At 46.2% G+C, this 23,130-nt stretch overlaps 1 protein-coding gene across 5 annotated transcripts in view; it reads right to left on the reverse strand.

Moving 5' to 3' along the window:
* Window positions 1–23,130, reverse strand: part of kdm6a (lysine (K)-specific demethylase 6A) — a 100,487-nt gene that overhangs the window by 47,569 nt on the left and 29,788 nt on the right. For all 5 annotated transcript variants that reach the window (XM_063214011.1, XM_063214009.1, XM_063214010.1 and 2 more), the window contains 3 exons: window positions 16,465–16,585; window positions 5,920–5,974; window positions 4,557–4,591 (listed from right to left, as the gene is read on the reverse strand). In XM_063214011.1, coding sequence (XP_063070081.1) covers window positions 4,557–4,591; window positions 5,920–5,974; window positions 16,465–16,585 — 211 coding nt within the window. The remainder of the gene's footprint in view (window positions 1–4,556; window positions 4,592–5,919; window positions 5,975–16,464; window positions 16,586–23,130) is intronic.

Below are 23,130 nucleotides of genomic sequence, written 5' to 3' on the forward strand. Positions count from 1 at the left end.
CCGAGATGCCCACTTAGAATAAGTGTTTGTTTTCCTGGCTGACCTTGAGACGGGGGGAGAGGGAGAGGCTTAAGACCAGTCACTTATCAGGATCCTGGTTATAGCCACAGCCAAACAAACCACACACCACCAACCCCACCACACTTAACCACAAAAAAAGACAGTTTTATTTTCTTTTACAGCTCCTATCTGGTCTAACTAACGGCAGCATGTGACATAAAAAACATTTCGGTTTAAAAGGCTCAGTTGCGGGTGCACACACACACGCACACGTGCACACTGGTCTGATGGACACAAATCTCTCAAATCTTTGGCAAGCTACACAACCCTTTTGATCAGTTCTGCAGCAATTCAAGCGTAACTTCAAAAGAACACACAACCAAAAGACCACTGAAAGCCAAATATAAATGAGGCAAAATATACAGGCCTGTACAGGAAATCCGACACTTCAAAATTCAAATACTAAAGCCATGGCTCAGAGCTTTGACTGCATCACACACTATTCTCGGGGGAGATGGGGAAAACAAAATTTGTCAAAATGCCACCGTCAGCCAATTACGAATCAGACGACCATTATATGTCTAGTCAGAGTTTATCGACCGCATCTTAAATGTTTGATAACTGCAAACTGTGGTACGTGTGAGGTCTCTGGTGGTACGCAGGAGAATACATTTTTTTGTGCATTGATTTGTAAACTGATCAATTTTGTTGCAGTTGAAAATGTCTTAGATCCCACATTTTGCAATATTGAACTGTATGGATTTGAAAACATAAAAGCATAACAATACTAGGCAAGCACGAAATTAAGAAACAAACTTGCGCTGCATGTGACGGTAGCTTTTGATGACGCACGCAATTTCTTTTCACTTTTTACTTCTGGCTTCTGCTGCTCAACCCGCTACTTAACAAGGTGTGTGAAGCAGAAATACTCTAAGTTAAGGAGTGCAGAAGGAGAATAGGAATGGAAGAAGTGTTTGAAATAGCACATAGACTGCATGCAAGAACATACAACTGTGGAAACATGTCACTTTTTTGCTTACAGTCTGCAATTGGCCAACAATGCTACAGGTATGTTCTTAAAGTGATATACAAGGTTACTTTGTTGAGGAAAGGATTTAGCCATTTCTGAGAGCCAATTATTTAACTATACTCGTTGGTCTTTGCTTGTGAATGAAAGGCAACAGCAGCCAGAACAGCATCTGATTATAACCACAGCTTATATTGCTGGCGCCTGGCAATCAGTTGGCTGAAAAATGAGTCACCACAAATTAAACGCTGGCGAGTAGCCTACCGTTACTGTTGCACTTTCAGAATCGATGTGTAACCGACGGGATAAAACTGTCTTCACTGCAAATGACCAAATGCCGTTTATGTAGATCCCAGTGCGTATGTGATGAAGTGTGAAAATTGTTGGATGGAGTTTAACTCCAAACTATCTTGACTTCAGTAATGGCTAAATGGCATGTCTACCGATTTAGATCTCTAATGTGTTTGCTGTGTATGTATGAGAGGACGTGTGAGAATTGTTGGATGGAGTATAGACTCCGCACTGGTATAACCCATGTAATATTACGCAGTTAAATGCTTTAATGCTGTTAATCAGCGCTAGTCCATTTTATTATTTAATAATAAGGGGGGCGTTGGCAGGCTTATGATGAAATCAAGGGGGCGTTGTGAGGCTAATGATGAGAGTCCAGGGGACATTTATTCAAAAAAAAAAAGGAGAACCACTGTACTGAAGGTCCCGCCGACACTACCCATGATGCTGCAACAAATTTAAGATTCTCCAAAGTAGTCTGGCCAGGCAAGTTATCTGCATCATTTTGGATTCTAACGAGATGGGGAACCAATCCATGTTGAGCATTTCCAACGGCTCGCTGGGGAGATAAAGGGTATGACCAGTTCATTTGACAGGCGAGTCAAGAAATGCATGGTCTGACCGACTGTGGCTTCAAACCATGGCTTATAAAAGGCATATCATGAACACAAGCTAGACACGACATCAAACTATCGATTGATTCATTACCGTATTGGCCCAAATATAAGACGTGGTTTTTGTTCTAAAAATAGTACTCTAAAAAGGGGGGTCGTCTTATTTCCGCGCGCTAGAGAAAAAAGTTTAAAAAATTTTTTTTTTTTTTTTTTAAACTTAACCTGAATGCGGCCATTAGCCTATGCTTCACAACAATGCACACAACTCAATAATGGATGGGTTAAGAGATTGTTTTGTCCATATCAAATTTGCAGATGCTTGTTTCGTTATGACTGTTGCACCGCACGTCTATCAACTGTCAATGTCAACGCGATGCGGACGACAGTGCAAGGGGAAAAACACAAGTCAATCGCGGCCCGTTGCTCTGCTTTTATTTGTGTTTGGTTTTACAGTCTCATCATGAAAGCTTTGGTCGTTCTCTCTGGTCAGCCGACAACACCACTAGAAACTAAAGAAATGAAGGGTGATTTGACGAACAACCTGTAGGCTAAGTTTGGGATGCTGTCATCAGCCAATCAATTGTCATCGGTGTGTAACCAAGAAAGCGGTGCCTTTGACGATATGCCTCGCAACGATGCAACAACACAGAATAATGGTTAAGGCAAGAGATTGTCTTGTTCATATAAAATCACTAGGAGTTTTACCCTTGGTACGAAATGAATATCAATCGGACTTTTAATGTCAATGTGGTGCTGATAGGCAGCGCATGGGTTTCAAGTGCAATGCGTCAATCTGCCTTTGGTCACATTCGGAGTCTAACGGAAAACTTTGGATGCATAAAATGAACGGCGATTTGGCGAGACGGCTGCTGGTTAGCTATTGCTGTCAACTAAGCATTTCGCAAAATCTGTGCATTGCACAATAGATTGCCTATCTCTACTGGACTGGTTGCCTGGCTGGCGCAGACTAATGCTCTGAGTGTAGGCTATGTTGCGTCGCACTTTAAACAGGCGGGCCCAGGCAGGCGGCTGTAGCCTGTAGGTGCCTATTGGCGCTTGACAGGTGAAGTGAGTAAAGAAAGGAAAAGGATATGAGTAACCATCTGTGGTCTTATATCATGGAAATTCCATGAAAATGATATTGTGAAATTTGTTCTTTGTAAAAAGCCTCAGATTTTCCAACAAATTAAAAACTGCATTTTGAGAAAAGTTTCCAATGTGAAACAAAATTAAGTCTTCAAAAAACGTTTTCCCCCAAAACATGAGCCTGAAAATGGGGGGTCGTCTTATAATCAGGATCGTCTTATATTCGGGCTAATACGGTAATTGTTAGTTGATTGACCTTACCAACAATCGACTTGTAGCATGATGTTACTTAGCTGCAACTATGTAATATCACTACTAGGTGTTGTAATTACATTGGTAAAAATACTTCCACTTTATAGATGTCTGCCATTGGCATTTGGACGAGAAAACAGCCTGGTGATGCAAGAGTCTAGCGGTGACGGAGCAGAGAGGCCAGCGAGGACATGCAGTCCTTTGCTACACTGACACGGGAGCCTCATTATGACATTCCATTACGCTGGAAAACGCCACTCGGGCGGTTACCATGGCAGCCTAAGCACTGCCCACTCCCCTGGGCCATGCCGCCTAATTGGCCGGTGAGCGATTAATGACTGGCAAATGGGGTGGCAGGAAGCGATGCTGGTCACCACACGGCTCTGAACATTGCTAATGGAGGCCTGGGACTGCAGACCACCTGTAGATCCCTCAGCAGAAATGTTCATGTTTTTGTAATAGAAAAGATAAAAATTTGCAGGAATTTAATGTGTACATTCCCTGTCTCAAGTGTCACTCAGTTCTGCCATCACATGTTTGCGGTGCGTGGGTCCAGGCAGTGGTGTGTGTGTGTGTGTGTGTGGAGCTGCAAGGAAGTGGACGTGATCTTGATTGGCCAGATGCCCAAAAGGGCTGTGTGTGTGTGTGTGTGTGTGTGTGTGTGTGTGTGTGTGTGTGTGTGTGTGTGTGTGTGTGTGTGTGTGTGTGTGTGTGTGTGTGTGTGTGATTGATTGCGTGCGTGCGTGGCCGGCTGCAGCCCGCAGGGACCCTCTTAGTCCAGTGTTAAATATTAACCAGTTCCCCTCAGTGCTGCTGGCCAGACATGACAAATCGCTACAGCATTTACAGCTCCACTCACTATGCCTTGGAACGAGAACACACACACACACACTTTGAAACACAACACACACACACACACACACACACACACACACACACACACACACACACACACACACACACACACCCAGTACATAGGCTGCCACAGCCAACGAGCAACATCCATAACTGCCTTCACATTCATTGAGGGACATCCATCTTCAATCCGAATGCCTTGGAACATGTGCGGAGTAGGCGGATGCGGCCAGACATACACAGTCACACAGTCACACACCTTTAACATCCAACTAGCAATATACTTGACTGACTTCACATCTACTGACACACATCTGTATTCATAAAGGACATCCACATATCTTCAGTGCAGTAGCTTGGCTATCTGTTGTCTTGCAATCCCCCTTCACTGCATCCGTGTTTGTGTGTGGTGAACACTGCATGCTGCTTACCTGAATTTCATACAAATGAGCGATGTGGAACTGGACTGTAAGAGAGAGAAAGAAAGCACACGGTTAGCAAATCTATTTTGAGAAAATGAAAGGCTAGCAAAAGGGCCCTTCTGAGAAATTGCACACACACACACACTTATCAAGCAGCAGGGATGGAAGGGACAAAAAAAAATAAAGAAAGGAAAGAACAAGGTGAGCGTAGATTAAGGAGGGGAGCCTGCAGAGGAGAGCAAGAGGAAAGGCGGAGGGCTTTTTCCCCACTTTCTCCATTAGAGTGACTCGGCAGCAGAGCTGAAGAAAAGCACATTAACGTACACATGCTGATTGATGGAGAACTAAAGAGCACAGAGGGATATGAGAGTATGTGTGCGAGAGAGAGAGAGAGAGAGAGAGAGAGAGAGAGAGAGAGAGAGAGAGAGAGAGAGAGAGAGAGAGAGAGAGAGAGAGAGAGAGAGAGAGAGAGAGAGCGACGCAGACCAAGACAACATGCACAGAGAGCGGTGGTAAAGAAAGAAAGAAGATGAAACGGTTTCATATGATGGTGCCATCCTGTATGCATTTGAGCACCGGCGTATGGAACCAGCTCTAACTAGGCGGCTGGGGGTTGTTTGTTTTCATTCAGTGTTTTCCCTCTACCTTTGAAGCATATTGAACAATCCCATCCCCTCACAACAGGTGAAAAGATCAGTTTGAGGTAGGTAGTCTCATATGCTGTACTACATGTGTAATTTTGGGAGCCGGGGGAAATGGTATAGGGTCGGATACGTGGGCTATAGCGACTTCCGTCACAGCTGGACGTCAGCCGCATGCGGGCCGCATGCTGAGAACCGGCTCAGTTCCACCCGCCGTGTGTGTGTGTGTGTGTGTGTGTGTGTGTGTGTGTGTGTGTGTGTATAAGGAGCAGCGCTCCAGCCAGCCAGCCAGCCAGCCCCAGCATGGCTGTTACCATAGCAACAGGCTGTCTCTGGCAGCAGGGGAAAAGGCAGAGAGAACGAACAGCAGCATGCGATGAGGGAGGGATGTGGAGAATTACAGAGAGTGTCAAATAAAGGGGAAAATGAAAGGAATACGGTAATGTGCAGTGTGAGGGAAGTGGCGAGCAGTTTAAGCATCAGGAGGAGAGGGCCATTCATTTTGAGAGCATTAATGATGCAAGCTTCAGGCTGATGCCTTTGGCTCGCCGCGGTTTAAGCACTATGACATTTGTATGTAGGGAACAAGCCTTCTGGGCAAGAGAGGGTTGTTTAATAATGCAAGCAGGTGGCGTGTGTGTGTGTGCGTGTGTGCGTGAGCTAGGCACACACAGCCCGCATGTGCATGTTTTAAAAAGAAAAAAAAGACATGCCATATTCTTTGTACTTACTTTCAGCTTTGGACAAAGTGCAGGGGTTCGAGTCAATCAAAGCCAGCTGAAAATGCTGCAAAAGAAAAAGAAGAGATTATTAGGAGAGAAAAAGGCAAGTCAAAATAATAGATGCCTAAATGGAAATACAAACATTTCCCCCATCAGCAGTCCAAACTCCTAGCCTGTAGGCAACAGCCTTAGCCTAAACCTGGTGTTCAACACAAACTTCCAGCATCAGGACCAGGACCAGAGGCCTCCTTATTTCCTTGAGTGGAGACATGCAAGTAGAGTGGAGGAGTAGCAACAGTGACTCACAGGGGAAGCCTCCCACCAAGTCAGACCGACTATTGCAGAGATAAACATTCCGTTAACTCCCTTGTAGAACCTGTGCGTGCGTATCCAGGTGTGCATTAAAAGCAGGATTTTTCTCTTTAATGTTCATTTTGATTACTGTAATTTAGATTAATGTACCAATGTGAGACATTAGTTCCTTTCCATGCAATGAAAAGTGAAAAGACGCAGCCTCAGTTTCAGTAGAGACAGGTGCACATTTATAGTATCCAAAACCACAAGAGTGAAACAGAAATCTGTTTAGAGTCTGTGGACTTGCGGCACGCTCCACTGATCAAGACAGAGAAATCACAGCCACCGGAAATGTGCAACCCCTGCAACACGTACACCCTGGCCTGACAGCCATGAAAATGAGCTGAGAGACTTGCTTCTGATCTCTAAACACACACACACACACACACACACACACACACACACACACACACTCCAACACAGACTGCAGCTGCTGCTCCATCAGCCACATGACCTTCTTTGCATTCAGCAGAGATGAGGAGAGAGAGAGAGAGAGAGAGAGAGAGAGAGAGAGAGAGAGAGAGATAGAGAGAGAGAGAAAGGGCACAAGATCTAGAAATGTAGTAAGAGATCGAGAGAGGAGAGGGGAATACGAGAGGAGAGAGGGAAGAACGGAACAGAAGAGGAGAGAAGAAGAGGTAGAAAGAGGCGGCTGGTGGGAGTCTCCAGAGGAACAGATGAGAAGTCCCTGCGCTCGGCGAGGAAATGGAGAGGGGAACGAGTGCAATGAGAGAGGGATTACAGACAGGACGCCAGAGGAGAAGAGAGGGGGGAAAAAAAGACATTGATGAAGAGGAAGAAAGAAAATTGAGAAGCAGAGAGAGAGCGCAAGCAAAGAGACACAGACATGAGGGGGATGAAAATAAAGCAGAAAAAGGGCGATAACAGGGGTTTAAACATGCAGGATGACATTGCTGACTCTGTCTGTGTGTGTGTGTGTGTGTGTGTGTGTGTGTGTGTGTGTGTGTGTGTGTGTGTGTGTCACTGCTCATAAATTCATCAGCATGCTTCTATAATCCTCACACTCCTCCTCTCCCTTCTTCTCCAGTTGTTTTCCCTCCCTCCTCTTCCTTTCATCTCTCTAGATATTCTCGGTGTCCTTCAGCACCGCCAAGGACGAACTACCTTCTCTTTCCCCCCACCTCTCTCCCTAATACACTCACTCACCCACACATTCACTACATACCCACTTATGTGCACCAACAATAATTCAACTGTGTCAGCTGTTTTCGCAGGCCTGGGGAAAAAAACGAATCTCTCCTCTCCTCTCCTCTCCGCTGCCCCACCCTGTGACTGTACCATAAAGAAGGGCGTTTTGCTTAACCTGTCGCCAGGTAAAGTGGCTCCTAGGCAACCAGACACCTCAGCATCAGCACCAGAGCCAGAGCCGTGGGCAGTGGAGAATCCTTCTCCAGAAATCACCATGGCTACCACCTTAGCCAGTTCTTCCCCTGACACAATTCGTGATGGCCATAATCATATCAAACCGTCCTCCTACTCAACCACCTAGACTTTCTGCCCATTGAAGCAACTTCATCACTCCTCTTCTCTTCTCAGTCTATTCATCCATGTTGGAACAATCCCATCACCATCATGGTTTCACTGGCACATCTTCATGTAAAGCCTTCACATCTGGATCAGTGAAGCCACTGAAAATATCATAGTCTTCCATCCATCACAACAGCTTACATCTTCAACACCTCAATCGCAATTATCTTCATAATCACCATCACCATCTCAGGCCAGATTGATCACCTCCCATCACCATCATCTTCTCCACCACCTCCCATCCCCTTACACACCTGTCCACAACCCCACCTGGCATCAGACAGGTGCGCTGGCAACAGTGTCAGGCTCCAACAAGTGAGGGCTGGCAAACACGCAAACACGGGTATACACACACACCCACACACGAGCTGGTGTTTAAAAATTCCAGAAACGCCGACCCAGGCTGCTTCACTGCCAGTCTGCTGCTCAGATCAATAAAGATGGCTGCCACTCACGAGTGCACACAGGGGACAACACATCCTCCAAAAACACAAACAGGGGACACCAAATCCTCCCAAAACACACACACACACACACGCACACACACCCACACGAAATGAGGAGAAAATATTACTAATAGGGACAATTATGGGTCAAAGCCAGTGCAATGACAGTGGCGGGAGATCACCATCATGATCACCATCATATTAGTCACGTTCATGGCTTTTGATGGCTGTGCCTGAACGCTTTTGCCTTGAACCAGCTGCTAGGTGTCAGGCAGATCAAACAGCACAGCCTCAGCCACTTGCTTAGAACATCAGAGCTGCCATCAAGCCCAAAAAAAACACACAAGCGTACACACAAAACACACGCACGCACGCACATACCCCACACACACAGAGGGGCAACCCTACAACCACGCTAAACTCGTGACCCCCCCACACACATTTATACACACACACATATGCTCACACAGCAGAGACAAAACGTGAAACACCACTCAGAGCTCTGCACACCCCCTCCCCTCCACCAACACGCACGCATGCGAGCCAAAAATAGCCGTGACGACCAGCCGAGTGCCGGCGGCAACAGCCAGAAGAGCCGTGTACGTTACCCGTCCGCCGGTAAGGGTTCAGGGGCTTTCCTCTTGTCTTTCGCCTCCTCTCTTCCTCCACCTTTCTCTGCCTTTTTCCTCTCTCTCTCCTTCCTCTGCCACCCCTCCGCTTGCCTTCTCTCTCTCCACCTGATTCTCCTGCACCAGCCGCTGCCCTCTTTCCTCTCTTCTCTCCTCTTCCCTTTCTCTCGGTGTGTCTCTCTCACCTCTCCTTTCTTCCCTCCTCCCTCTCACACCCTCCCTCTCTCTCTCTCTCCCTCTGCTCCTCTGCCTGGGTGCTCTGCTGGCTGCCTGATACTGCAGCAGGAAGACCGGGCTTCTCTCTCTCTTCCTCTCCCTTTCCCTCCCTCTCCCTCCCTTCCTCACTCACTCACTGTTTCTCTCTCTCTCCCACTCGCTTGCTCTCCCTCTAATACTGATTACTATTCAGCAGAGCACTGCAACCAAGAGATCACACTCATTCTTACAGAGAGAGAGAGAGAGAGAGAGAGAGAGAGAGAGAGAGAGAGAGAGAGAGAGAGAGAGAGAGAGAGAGAGAGAGAGAGAGAGAGAGAGAGAGAGAGAGAGAGAGGAGGGGGGCAGAGATGGGGAGAGGGAGAGAGCGGGAGCGGACACGGACACACACAGACATAAGCACACACACACACACACACACACACCCAACAATACCTCTAAGGCAGACAGATTCTCCCCCCTCCCCTCTCTTTCACCCACTTCATAATCTTGGCGGTGCTGTAGACTAGTGCATCTCCCGGCGTGCGGCGTGCTCTACCACCCCTCCCTTTCCCTCTCTTCTCTTCTCTTCTCTTCCGTCCCTCCTCTACCCTGCCATCACTCCATTTCTCCCCACCTCCCTCCCTCTCTGCAGGAAATCAGCACGAGACAGAGAGAGAAAATAGAGTGTGAGAAGAGAGTGCAGCGCTATCAAGTACAGCACTGAATCCCCAATGAAAAAAACAGCAGCAACAGCAGCAGCAGTGAACAGCGGCGGAGGGAGCACACCAGAGATGTGACTGCAGAACCATGATGAGGGACAGGCAGACACAGATAGACAGACAGGGGAGGATATAAATATACACAAGACAAAAGATAGACAGAACATAATTAGAAGAAAAAAGTGAACTGAGACATGGATACACGCACACGGATAGATAGACAGACAGAGACAGAGACAGAGACAGAGACAGAGACAGAGAGAGATAGAGAGATAGAGAGATAGAGAGATAGAGAGATAGAGAGATAGAGAGAGAGAGAGAGAGAGAGAGAGAGAGAGAGAGAGAGAGAGAGAGAGAGAGAGAGAGAGAGAGATAGAGAGAGAGAGATGGGAACGGGCAGCAAGTAGACAAAATAACAAACAGAATAACAACTAGCAGTGAAAAGCCCATTTTCAAACAGCACCTTGTTTCTATGGGGATACCCCCTAATGTTTAGCTGAGCTGAAAGAGAGTAGCCTGGAGCACATTGGATGGGCTTCTCCATCCTGATATCTTGTCTCCAGGCTATCTGGACCAATCGGTGGAGCAGCTCTTCAGTGCACCCACACTCACCTACACATGTTTACAGTGTGCATTAACAGTCAGACACACACAGAGAGAGAGAGAGAGAGAGAGAGAGAGACGTACCCACGCACACACACAAATTCAGGCAAGAGTCAGACTTAAGACTGGGTCTGTTCACCCAATTGTTGGATTCCACAATTCATCATTAGAATTCTACAACACCCATACACACATCACATGCGCACAGCGTACAAAGGCAGACGCGCTCAATCCTGGTCAATGGAGACGGCTCAAACCACTTCAGAGGTGTCCTTCAGAAGAAGAGGAGCTGAATGCTAACTACACACACTCGCGGCTGTCAGTCTGCATGAAGAGCATCCGACATCAGAGAGAAGCAACAAAAGCCTGGAGTAACCACAGGGCAGATATTAGCTATTTGTGTGGCTATCAAACTGTGGAACAGGTTGTGGGTCATGGCAGACATTAGGGTGTGTGTGTGTGTGTGTGCGTAAGAAATGATTGTGTACACGAGGCTGTGATGAAGTGGGAGCGATGGCAGTAAGCCTGGTGTGTGTGTGTGTGTGTGTGTGTGTGTGTGTGTGTGTGTGTGTGTGTGTGTGTGTGTGTGTGTGTGTGTGTGTGTGTGTGTGTGTGTGTGTGTGTGTGTGCCAAAAGAGATAAAAGGGAGAGATACAGGGGTGTGTAGAGTAGGACGGGGCGGTCTGGTACCACTGTAAGGAGAGCCAGCAGTGCAGTGCAGTGCATCGCCAAGCGGAGTGCACTGGGTACAAGCACACTGGACGATAGCTGTTCCCTCAGCCCCTGCCTTTGTTCCACTAACTGGGACACACGCACACAGACACCCACACGCACGGACACACCCACACCCGCGCACAGACACACATCCACACTCGGACACACACACACACAGGCAGTGTTATCACAGTGCTGGCAAGCAGCCAAGGCTCCCTTTACTGGGTTCAGACGGAGCAGAGAGGACATGCTGCACGTGCAGCTATGGCACAGTCTTCCCCCCTCGCTCTGCTCCTGTGGTCGAGCGCACACACATGCACTTACTCCCCCTTGATCACACTCTCTCACCCCCCCCCCCATCTCCTTTTCTCTCTCACACACCAATACACACACCTCTGCCATACAAGCCCCCAAGACTCAACCATTGAAGCTTTCATCCATATTCATCTACCCCCACCTGTTATCCCCCCCCCCCCCACCTGTTATTTGTCCCCCCGCCCCCCTCAGCCCATCCATTCATGCACCTCACTCTGTTGGGTAGCCTACATTTGGCACAACAATGGCAACATTGGAATACAAACTTGAATTGGATGAGTAGATTTAGATAAATTTACTTCTTGAATCTCAAACTGGACAAATTGAGGTGCCTTCAATACCTTGAAGCCTTGAACACCCAATACCATTAAAGTGATACTGTGCCATTTTTGGAAATGAACTTATTGTGCACCTCTCCTAAGTTAAATGATTGTGTTTTACCTTGTTAATTGCTAACTGAGGTAAAATTTGCATTTTACCTCCATTTGAATAGATCACATTAAATGTGCGACATTGATCGCTTCCATTATGCACTAAGCTCTGAACGGACCCTTTTGGTGTAGGATACCTGTTCTCATCACACAGTCTACAACAGGGGTCAGGAACCTTTTTGGTGGAGAGAGCCATAAAAGTCACATTTTTCATAATATTTTTTCTGAGAGCCATACCATTTTAAAAACACTGCATACAATTAAGAGCATGTATTTCAATTAAGCCCAACAATTGTAGGTTGTATGGTCAAGTTTTATTGCCAACTGTCAATTACATTATGGTGGGGGTATGGGGGTCCCCCCTGAACATTTTGTATTTCTTAGATGTAATTTCCAGCTTTTCAGCGCATTTTATCGTCCTGTGTCTAATTTCTCTTCAATATTGAACACACTACTTAAGGGACGGTTGGCAACCCTAGCCAAGTAAGAGCCAGATACAGTTTTCAAAAGAGCCACATACGGCTCCCGAGCCATAGGTTCCCTACTCCTGGTCTACAAGTATATTGCACCAGAGAGGGTCTATGGGTAGTACGAGAGAGGAAATTCGCGATTTTTTCCGGGTGGTACTGTCCACTAAGTGGCACCATCCAGACAGCGCAGAGGAGCGCCAAGACTGTTAAAATGAATGGGGTCCCATGGAGCTCAACCACAGATGCTGCCATTGCTTTAGGAGAGAATTGGTATCGTTTCATTTTATTTTTCCCAAAGGCAGGATAAATTATCCTTTCAAACAGCACTTAGTTTGAATGGTTAAACTTGCTGGATCTTTGTAAAATATGTCTTTATTGTCAATATGACGTCACGAGTGGCTTCACACACGGCGTTTGGATTGGTCGGCAGGCTCCATTTCTGTGATCACGACGGCCGTAAAGCAATTTAGTTAGCAAGATGCTAACGGAGCCTGACTCATAAATGCCACAGCTGTAAGAAATCAGAAGGACATAACTCCCATGTTATAATACATTTCATTTAAATCCACATTGGTTTCTCAGAACTTACAGTAATATTGTCAAGTTTCAGCCGACAGCGAGCACAATTGTCAGTTATTAGCGCTCTGCTGTCTCGACAGCGCTCCCTAGGTGAACTGCAGGCACGGGTTGGAGGGCGAGATTGGACACTGTATGTTAACCCACTGTGGTTGCACGCTTAATGCTTTGCCATCCAGCACTTCCTGATGTAGACGGGGCAGTGAAGTGAAGTGGTTGCCTGATGTTATAGGGTTCAACCAAGTGTCAGAGGCAGCGGCGGCGCTATATTCCCTGCACGTACGGACCCTCCCGTCCCCCTCTGACGGACTGCGGGCAATTAAGGCGAGAGAGCAGGACAGAGGGAGATGGAGAGAGGGAGAGGGGGTGAGGGGGAGAGAGAGAGGGACGCAGAGAGAGGTATGGAGAGAGACTGAGACAGAGACAGAGAGATGAAGAGGCAGTAAAGCGAGAGAACAAGCTACAGACAAAGACCAGAGGTCTATGGTGCTTCACAACTATCGGGAGCTTGCACAGCTGGGCTGGATTGCTAGATTCTGCATTAACAGTTTGCAAGTGCTACAAATTCATAGGAAAAAGCAAAGCTAAATTAACCATACAAGTGAATACTGTTACTAATCAATTTATGGAATTATGTCAACAAGTGTCATTTTTCATGGAAAATTCCTTTTCGTCCCCAAGCAGTGTTCCCTAACCCATCACCAATCATCCACTCTCGACCAGCACCGCCACCGGCAGCACCAGCCCCCATGTTACATAAGCACTGTGGAGCAGCAAGCCCTGACCTACAGCACAGCATATGAGCCTCATTACACGCATGCGCACACACGCACGCCGCTTATTGCTGAAACACACACACGCACGCATATACAAGACAAACAGACACGCATCGAAACACAAACACAACATAAATATAAATCAAACATATACACACACAGGAACCTGTACGCAAAACAAGCATACACACATTGGGAACTACACACAGAATAAACATCTACACACAAGCACAAATCTACAAGGCAAACATGGAGACGTACAAACAAAGAGGTCCCAAACCAATTGATGTGGGACATACAAATATTTAGGATTAGATAGGCGACTCTTTGCCATGTGGCCGCGATTTCAGCCACTCTTTGTTTCTATAAAAATCCTGGTCTTCATCTTTCAAATGGTTCAAAGTCAGAGTGATTTTGAGGGGTGGGTGGGAAATGTAGCTGGATGTCTAATATTGCAGATATTAACACAGTGGGTAAATAAATGCTTCAGCATGCTTGAGATTCTATGGGATTTTGAAGAATTACTCAAACTGCACATGAGGTAAAGCAAGGCAGAGCGTCTACAGTCTTTTCAGCCAACAAGTGCCTGAAACGCAATGTAGTTTCAATGGCACTAGTAGCAAGTTGCATAGTAGGCTCCCAGTGAAGGCTCTTGGTGCCTTTGGGCTCCAGGTACGACAGTAACACATGGCTCATTCATAAGTCAGAGTGAGCAGGAAAAGGGGAGGCACCAGCGAAATGGTCAAAGACATTACCGGAAGAGAAAGAATAAGGGAGGGAAGTGAAAAGGACAAATTAAAGGGATAGAAAGATGGATCAATGAGAGAGGGAGAGCGAAAGAGAGACTCAGTCCTCTGCTCTTCAGGGGGCTGGGCCAGATGGCAACTCGGCACGCCACACGCATGCGCGCGCGCACACACACAATTAAAGAAGGACCATACACAGTGTTTGGAAATACACAAATTAACAAGCACACAGCAATATGGCTGGACACACACACAAAATTCAACGTATGTCCAAATCTGTTACGTATTGTCCCCAACTCCTCTATTGGGCCAACAAACAGAGCCAAATGCTTATCGCTGCAGATGTCATGCAACTTACTTAATCAACTGGATCTCTCAGCAGTCCATCTAATCTTAAGCTCAAACCACTTGAAATCTGCCTCGTAACAGCAGCAATCGCGGTTGCGCAAAGATGGCCGTTAGATTAGTGCCAGACTGACTCGCGAACTGACCACAGCAGAGCCTCTCCTGCTACCCCAGATGACAACACGAAGCCTAAACACCAGCAGAGATGTGCAAAGCTGTGGTTGCTAGGGGGGAAAACATCTTGATGGGACAAAAGCAGAATCCAGGATGTTGTCATTGACTACAGCGATAGCCCATGCAATCTTCAACCCTATATACAACACGCACCATGAAGGCTGCACAAGCTTCAGTCACACACTGATCATCAATACCTGGATGGAACAAGGACCTCAAATAAAAAGTGTACCGGGAACTTTTTAGCATTAGCCATGTACAGTGTGTGTACAACAAGCAGTTACGAGGCAGGTAAACATGTTCCACATTTATATTTCTTGTTTGGCTTCATCCAAACAAACTCCCAACGATGCAGATTATAGCCCACCAAGGGGCATCCATATAATGTTGGGGAAAAGTACTCAGTGATGACACAAGCAGACGTACATGAAATGTAAGGCCAATACACTCTCAGTGCTAAAGCACATGTCAGAAGTAACCTCCTGTATAGCCCGCTCAAAACTGTTCTCAATGAGAACCATCGATTGCGGAATTGGCCAATTACACTTTAGAGGTAGGGGAACCATCTGCCGCAGTTACAGTCATAGTGATGGGTGAAAAATAAATAAAAAATAAAACAAAAATCGATGGTTAGTTTAGGGGGGAGAGGATGTTCTCTGGATTTAAGCAGTGCCAAAATGGCTGGGGCTGCGGAAAGAAAGAAAACAGGAGGGGAAGGCGATCGAGAGGGAGAAAGAGAAAGCGCATCGAGCTAAAAAAAAAAAGGGAGCCTTTGACAATAAATAATTGGTTAAGGAAACCTGCAGCTTTTCAGCAGCCATCGAGCCGCAGGAGAGGAGCTGAAGGAGATGAACTGTGTGTGTGTGTGTGTGTGTGTGTGTGTGTGTGTGTGTGTGTGTGTGTGTGTGTGTGTGTGTGTGTGTGTGTGTGTGTGTGTGTGTGTGTGTGTGTGTGTGTGTGTGTGTGTGTGTGTGTGTGTGTGTGTGTGCCCGTGAGAGACAAAAAAAGGAGAGACTGTATGACTTGTATCAAAACCTGTACATTTCACACACAACGGAACACAAGACAAAGCAGGTGCCACTTGCAGCTCATTGATGCTGCGCCTTCAAGACTATCGACTGCTGAATCAATGCTCAATCAATGCTTGCATCTCTTCCACAACCCTCAAAGTTGGGCGACTCTTTTCAACAAGCAACCGTTCCTACAACCTTATTACACAAAAAAGGAAACGTAAATGCCCATAGCATTCATGCAAAGACAAAAAAAAAAGATTTACACAATTTGATGTCATTATTCGTCTGATGCAAGGTGTTGACTTGGGTGTAGATATTATAGGTGCTGTTATGAGTGAGCTGGTGTGCTTGCGTACGCATGTGTGTACATTTTATGTATGATGTGAGCCGAGATGTGAATGTGTGTAATGAGAGCTGTTTGCTCATGAGTAAAGTGTGTATGAAAGACTATGTGGGGAGTTTAAAAAAAGAAGAGAAGTAATAAAAAGAGGAAACCGTACCTTCAGGCTTGACTCGTAGTCGGTGTTGACTTTAAACATCAGGCCGAGGCGAAGGTGGATCTCCTTGGCCCTGGAGAAGCCTGGGTCGATATAGAGCACCTCCTGAAAGGCCTTTATCGCCCTGCAACAAAAGAGAGAGAGGTGGGGAGAGAGAGATTCATTAAACAGCTCATATTGCAACACATATTTATATAGAATCATGTTTATATTTCCTGCATCCTGCAATGAATACTGTATATCTAAGCACCTCTTTTCAGAACTTAAGACTAAAAGCCCCTGAAATAAACTAAGAAACGCAATCAGTTGATGTCGAACACCTCCCGAAAGGCTGTTTATGACCCCGCAACACGGAGAGAGGGGAACAAAAGGACCTGTGATTAATAAAAGGCTCATCCTGCAACACACGCACAGTACAGCCAGAAACCTCACTTCATGACACGATCCCTCCCGGTAGCATTGTGGACACGCGCACACGCATACACACACACAGAGAAGAAGAAAGGGTCTGTGAAAACAGTTCTTCCTGCAATACAGATATCCTAGCATCTCTTTTGAGGACATGATCCCAGATATACACCAAAAGATAAAATCTGTTGATGTGTGGGTCACGGGATGGTAAAAGCCTTTCAGGAGGTGCAACACAAGAACAGGTACAGGGTAAACGGATGCATGATCAAACTGCCCATCCGGAAATACATACAGCAGTGTCTACCATAAATGCACCACTCTGTGGCGCACCACCACACAATAGAAACCGGGCATCAAGTTGATCAACAGTCACCCACATAGGTCAATCGGAGCAGATGCACAAGGCCAGATACACACAAGAGCGTGTCGTGGCAGCATCGAGAAGTTGTAGGTCTTTCAGCCAAGTATCGGGCGGAGTGTTCTACTCTGCCTTTCACACCAACAGCATCGGCTGAGCCCTTTCCGAGATCTGAGCTTTTCTAATGGGGCACCGCTTGTTTTTTTTTTTTTTTAAATAACATAGGCCTACTACAAATATTTTCCCAAATGGTACCGCTGTTTGCTAGTTGTCTGCTGATGTTGCCTAACCTTTTGGATGTTTTTGGGAATAAATAAAAATGTTTTTTTGAAATGTAAACGAACAGCTAACTCCATCACAATGACCAGGATCTCGGAAAAGGCTGTAGAAGAAAAAAAAACCTCAGGTACTGAGAAGTCGAGGGTAGTGTGAGCAGTCAACATGCAGTTGTAATGAAGTTATCCTTTAATAGCGTGTTCGGGCCGACTGAGAACCGTGCTGGAGCCCGTTCCCGCGCCTAATCTTGAACCGACCGCCGTGTTCACACCACAGACATTCACGTTCGCGAACCGGAATGTTGGTTCGCAATGCGAACCGCAAAACACTTGTTTTTTCTCTGCGAACTGTGACGACAACATGGGCGTCACAGGTTCATCCGGGTAACAGAATCACATGCGGGAAAAGTTCGGACCCCGGTATGAACAAGGGCGGTTCGCAGGTAAGCACTTTAGTGCCGAACGTAACTGATGCGGGCACAGACACCGGCAACGTTGAATGAACCCTGAATACACTCCCAAACAGTGCTTCAAGTTTAAGAAAGAAAAAAAAAGGTTAGTCAGGAAGACCGTTCGGAATAATTCTGTGCAGAAGTGGTTTCTGTGCCTAAGACAAGTGAAAAGGCAAAACAAATCAAAACACAGATGGAGGGAGAGAGAGAAGGATGAAGAAATTAAAAAAGTCAGGGAGAAAAAGAAATGAAAAGGAGAAAGCGATGGGTGCCGAGTACTGCCACAGCTAATTAGCAGGCATTTGGAGGAGGACAGCACTGGCACATCCACTCCTGCAGTTGCTTCACGCTCACTCAAAATCACCATGCTGAGTGAGTGAGTGAGTGAGTGAGTGAGTGAGTGAGTGAGTGAGTGAGTGAGTGAGTGAGTGAGTGAGTGAGTGAGTGAGTGAGTGAGTGAGTGAGTGAGTGAGTGAGTCAGTGAGTGAGTGAATGAGTGAATGAGTGAGCGAGTGAGTGAGTGAGTGAGTGAGCGAGTGAGTTGAGAGTGGAGTGAGTGAGTGAGTGAGCGAGTGAGTGAGTGAGTGAGTGAGTGAGTGAGTGAGTGAGTGAGTGAGTGAGTGAGTGAGTGAGTGAGTGAGTGAGTGAGTGAGTGAGTGAGTGAGTGAGTGAGTGAGTGAGTGAGTGAGTGAGTGAGTGAGTGAGTGAGTGAGTGAGTGAGTGAGTGAGTGAGTGAGTGAGTGAGTGAGTGAGTGAGTGAGTGAGTGAGTGAGTGAGTGAGTGAGTGAGTGAGTGAGTGAGTGAGTGAGTGAGTGAGTGAGTGAGTGAGTGAGTGAGTGAGTGAGTGAGTGAGTGAGTGAGTGAGTGAGTGAGTGAGTGAGTGAGTGAGTGAGTGAGTGAGTGAGTGAGTGAGTGAGTGAGTGAGTGAGTGAGTGAGTGAGTGAGTGAGTGAGTGAGTGAGTGAGTGAGTGAGTGAGTGAGTGAGTGAGTGAGTGAGTGAGTGAGTGAGTGAGTGAGTGAGTGAGTGAGTGAGTGAGTGAGTGAGTGAGTGAGTGAGTGAGTGAGTGAGTGAGTGAGTGAGTGAGTGAGTGAGTGAGTGAGTGAGTGAGTGAGTGAGTGAGTGAGTGAGTGTGAGTGAGTGAGTGAGTGAGTGAGTGAGTGAGTGAGTGAGTGAGTGAGTGAGTGAGTGAGTGAGTGAGTGAGTGAGTGAGTGAGTGAGTGAGTGAGTGAGTGAGTGAGTGAGTGAGTGAGTGAGTGAGTGAGTGAGTGAGTGAGTGAGTGAGTGAGTGAGTGAGTGAGTGAGTGAGTGAGTGAGTGAGTGAGTGAGTGAGTGAGTGAGTGAGTGAGTGAGTGAGTGAGTGAGTGAGTGAGTGAGTGAGTGAGTGAGTGAGTGAGTGAGTGAGTGAGTGAGTGAGTGAGTGAGTGAGTGAGTGAGTGAGTGAGTGAGTGAGTGAGTGAGTGAGTGAGTGAGTGAGTGAGTGAGTGAGTGAGTGAGTGAGTGAGTGAGTGAGTGAGTGAGTGAGTGAGTGAGTGAGTGAGTGAGTGAGTGAGTGAGTGAGTGAGTGAGTGAGTGAGTGAGTGAGTGAGTGAGTGAGTGAGTGAGTGAGTGAGTGAGTGAGTGAGTGAGTGAGTGAGTGAGTGAGTGAGTGAGTGAGTGAGTGAGTGAGTGAGTGAGTGAGTGAGTGAGTGAGTGAGTGAGTGAGTGAGTGAGTGAGTGAGTGAGTGAGTGAGTGAGTGAGTGAGTGAGTGAGTGAGTGAGTGAGTGAGTGAGTGAGTGAGTGAGTGAGTGAGTGAGTGTGTGAGTGAGTGAGTGAGTGAGTGAGTGAGTGAGTGAGTGAGTGAGTGAGTGAGTGAGTGAGTGAGTGAGTGAGTGAGTGAGTGAGTGAGTGAGTGAGTGAGTGAGTGAGTGAGTGAGTGAGTGAGTGAGTGAGTGAGTGAGTGAGTGAGTGAGTGAGTGAGTGAGTGAGTGAGTGAGTGAGTGAGTGAGTGAGTGAGTGACCAATCTTCTAGCACTCATGTTCGTGCACTCACTCACTCACTGTGGCAACATTTGTAGTAACACCCCTTCAATAGCAAAGCATTTTGATTAGGCTACATGCAATCAGGGAGGCAATACATAAATATACCCAAATCTCTGCAATAAGCCTAAACGAGAGACTGCACATGCATACTGGACTGCACATCAACGACAAATGCATCCTGTGAACTCAATGCCCCCAAATCCGGTCCTCCCCCTCCTCTGTTCCTTCACACTCGTTCTCCCTTTCCTTTTCATTCTTCCACTCACTCCTCACTCTACCCCTCTCTCCCCTTCCTCCTTTCATTCTTTGCTTTTCACCCTGCTCCCTCTCTCTCAGCAGAGCGCTCGATGAGCACTGCTCGACAGTGGAGCCAATTGAACGTGACAGAATGCCAGGCCTGAGCCATGGTTAATAAGAAGAGGAACACCAAAGCCAAAGAGGGGTTACGGGAACTCAAAGAAGAGAAGCATCAGGGTAAGATCAGGGAAAAACAAAGTTAGGGACAGCGAAACACAGCTGTGGCAATTTAGTACAAGAGGTGTGTGAATCAGAGGGAGAGAGAATACTGTTGAGGGGAAAGAGACAGAGAGCGAGCGCACGAGAGAGAGCGAGCACACGAGAGAGCAAGACTGAGCAGTGGCAGAACAGGCTCGTGAGGGAGGGATGACAGAGAGAGAGAGAGAGAGAGAGAGAGACTTGTGTGAAGAAAGCCCTCTTTTCTTTCTTTTGCCAGAGCCTGTCATCCTTCAGGGCTTCAAGTAGCCAATTCTTAGAAGTGCAGAAAATACCTGCAGTTGTTGTTTTAATGCATGGCATCAGATCAAAATAAGTAGGCTAGCCTTAAGATCTTCTAACCAGGGCTTTGAACCGGTTCAAGGAACGAAAACGAAAACCAGGAACTTTTTGTATTTTACAGGGAACAGAAACGAAACCGGAAATGTTATTATTTTTTATGTTCTGGAACGGAAACACTTATTTAAAAATAATGGTAGCCGGTTAATACCGGTTAATACCGTTCCTCAAAAAAAAAAAGTAATTATTTTCCTGCGCACATTACCATGACGGCTGAGGTTCACGTCCTGTGTGACATCAGACATTCTCTGACTGAATGGAGAGAGAGCTATGGATTACAAAGTCTCCACTACACATCTTAAATAAGAGAAACCACTGTCATACAAAAGGGCAGAGTTTCCATTGCATCATTGTAAGATATTGCAGAGAAGCATGTGTAAACCGCACCGAGAATGTTCAACGTTATTGGGCATCCATGGCCGCTTCAAATATGCACAAACTCACAATGTCCATCATAGCGCTCCCCGTGACCCAAGTCAGCATGGAGCGCGCATTTTCCTCATTGAGGTTTATTCTCCGCTAGGTCGTCCCTGAATGACAAAATTCTGGAGGATATTCTTTTCATCCGCTTGAATAAACAGTTTGGAAGTAGGCTGACTCATTTGCACTTCCGTCTTTCTTGGTTAATTAAGGTCAGTTAGGCCTATGGGGAGTAATCAGCTGACAGGAACGAAATTAACTGTTCCGGGAACAATATTTTTTTGTTCTAACCGGTTCGGGAACGTCAATTTATTGGTGGAACTCATAACCGGAAACGTTATAATTCCGTTTCTGTTCGGAACGGAACGTTTGGAAAAAAATAATGGTTCAAAGCCCTGCTTCTAACATGGTACAAAACCCTAAAATTCAAACCATATGCCTGTACATCTCCCATAAAGCCAAAATGGTGGACATGGAAGACTAATCACAAGTGATTCGGGCCATTACTTAACTCTTCACAAACTAATGTCTTGGTCTCGTTTTCCCCAGTCTATGGATGCAAATACCCTCACAGAATCGCTCCACTAAATCAACTGACCTTAACTACTTTTCAACCAGTGTAACCAATTATCTTTGAATTCTACTTACAATACCTCTCAATTTTTAAAGGACCACAAAAAGGTACCTTCAAAAGCCAATTTGCTCCAAAGAGCAAACAGTTTGCTCGCTTCTCATTGAACCCTAAAAATACCCAGTTTAGGACTATACCAGAAATAGAGTCCACTACAGTCTGACCACTGAGGAAGCCATCTTCCATATGTACACACGTGCACAGGATGTCTGGATAACACAGTGAGCAGACGGCCCCAGATGAGATGGGATGGAAGTGTATGGGTGCACATGACGCACACAGACAATCCAAACAATCAGCAGGGCTTCCTCCGAGAGACCAGCCGTGCTGGCCGGCCTTAGCATCTGTGGCGGCCGGGAGTCAAGCGTGACGTAGCAGCGAGCGAGAGCGATAGAGCGAGAGCAAGCGGGCATCATAGAGGTCAGGGGTCGCCAGCAGAGAGGCCCGAGTGATGAAACGAAAACTTCCTGCTGCTAATGTACTTCTTTCATTGACTTACCCACAGTGGAATGTGAGGAACTTAAGTGAGGCACTATGGCTCATGCGTTAGCTTACACTTTATACAGTGTTAAATGTACTTTATTACTGCATTTGATTCAATATCAACAGTAGCTCTGCATGTTAATGAATATTGTTGCATAACAATGATACAATGCTATGTGCGCATGAAAAAATGCCATTACTAACTACTAACTAATAAAGACTTTTAACCCCGCTACGAATTCACTAGATTGCTGATGTATTGTGGCATCAAAGTAAACATAATATTAATCCAGACATATGAATAGCTTTTGAAATTGCCTCACAGACCACTACTGTGAAAGGTAATTAATAGGGCTGTAGCGATATTGTATCGAATCGAGAAATCGCTACACACAGTCACGATACTGTATCCACGATACAAAGAACCAGTATCGTGATATGCCATTCAAAGTTTTGTTACCAATCAGTCCAAAAAACAAGCTTCAAATCATCATTACCGGTATTATATTTCAAGTTATTACTAGCCTCCTGTCACCTATTCTACCGATAAACTATTTCATATTATTTTATTCATACACTTTTTCACCAATTTTTTTCCATGACTTTTCCAAAACCTTTTTCTGAATTTCCAGGACCGAAAAACCAATGACCAATCGCGCGTGGGGGGTGGGGGCGTATTAGGCTATATTACAGGCTATATTACAGGCTATATTACGTAGCCTATATTATAAATATGTAATTACTGTATATATTTATACTATAGACT

This window comes from Engraulis encrasicolus, chromosome 13 (genome assembly GCF_034702125.1).
Source record: "Engraulis encrasicolus isolate BLACKSEA-1 chromosome 13, IST_EnEncr_1.0, whole genome shotgun sequence".
Taxonomy (NCBI): domain Eukaryota; kingdom Metazoa; phylum Chordata; class Actinopteri; order Clupeiformes; family Engraulidae; genus Engraulis; species Engraulis encrasicolus.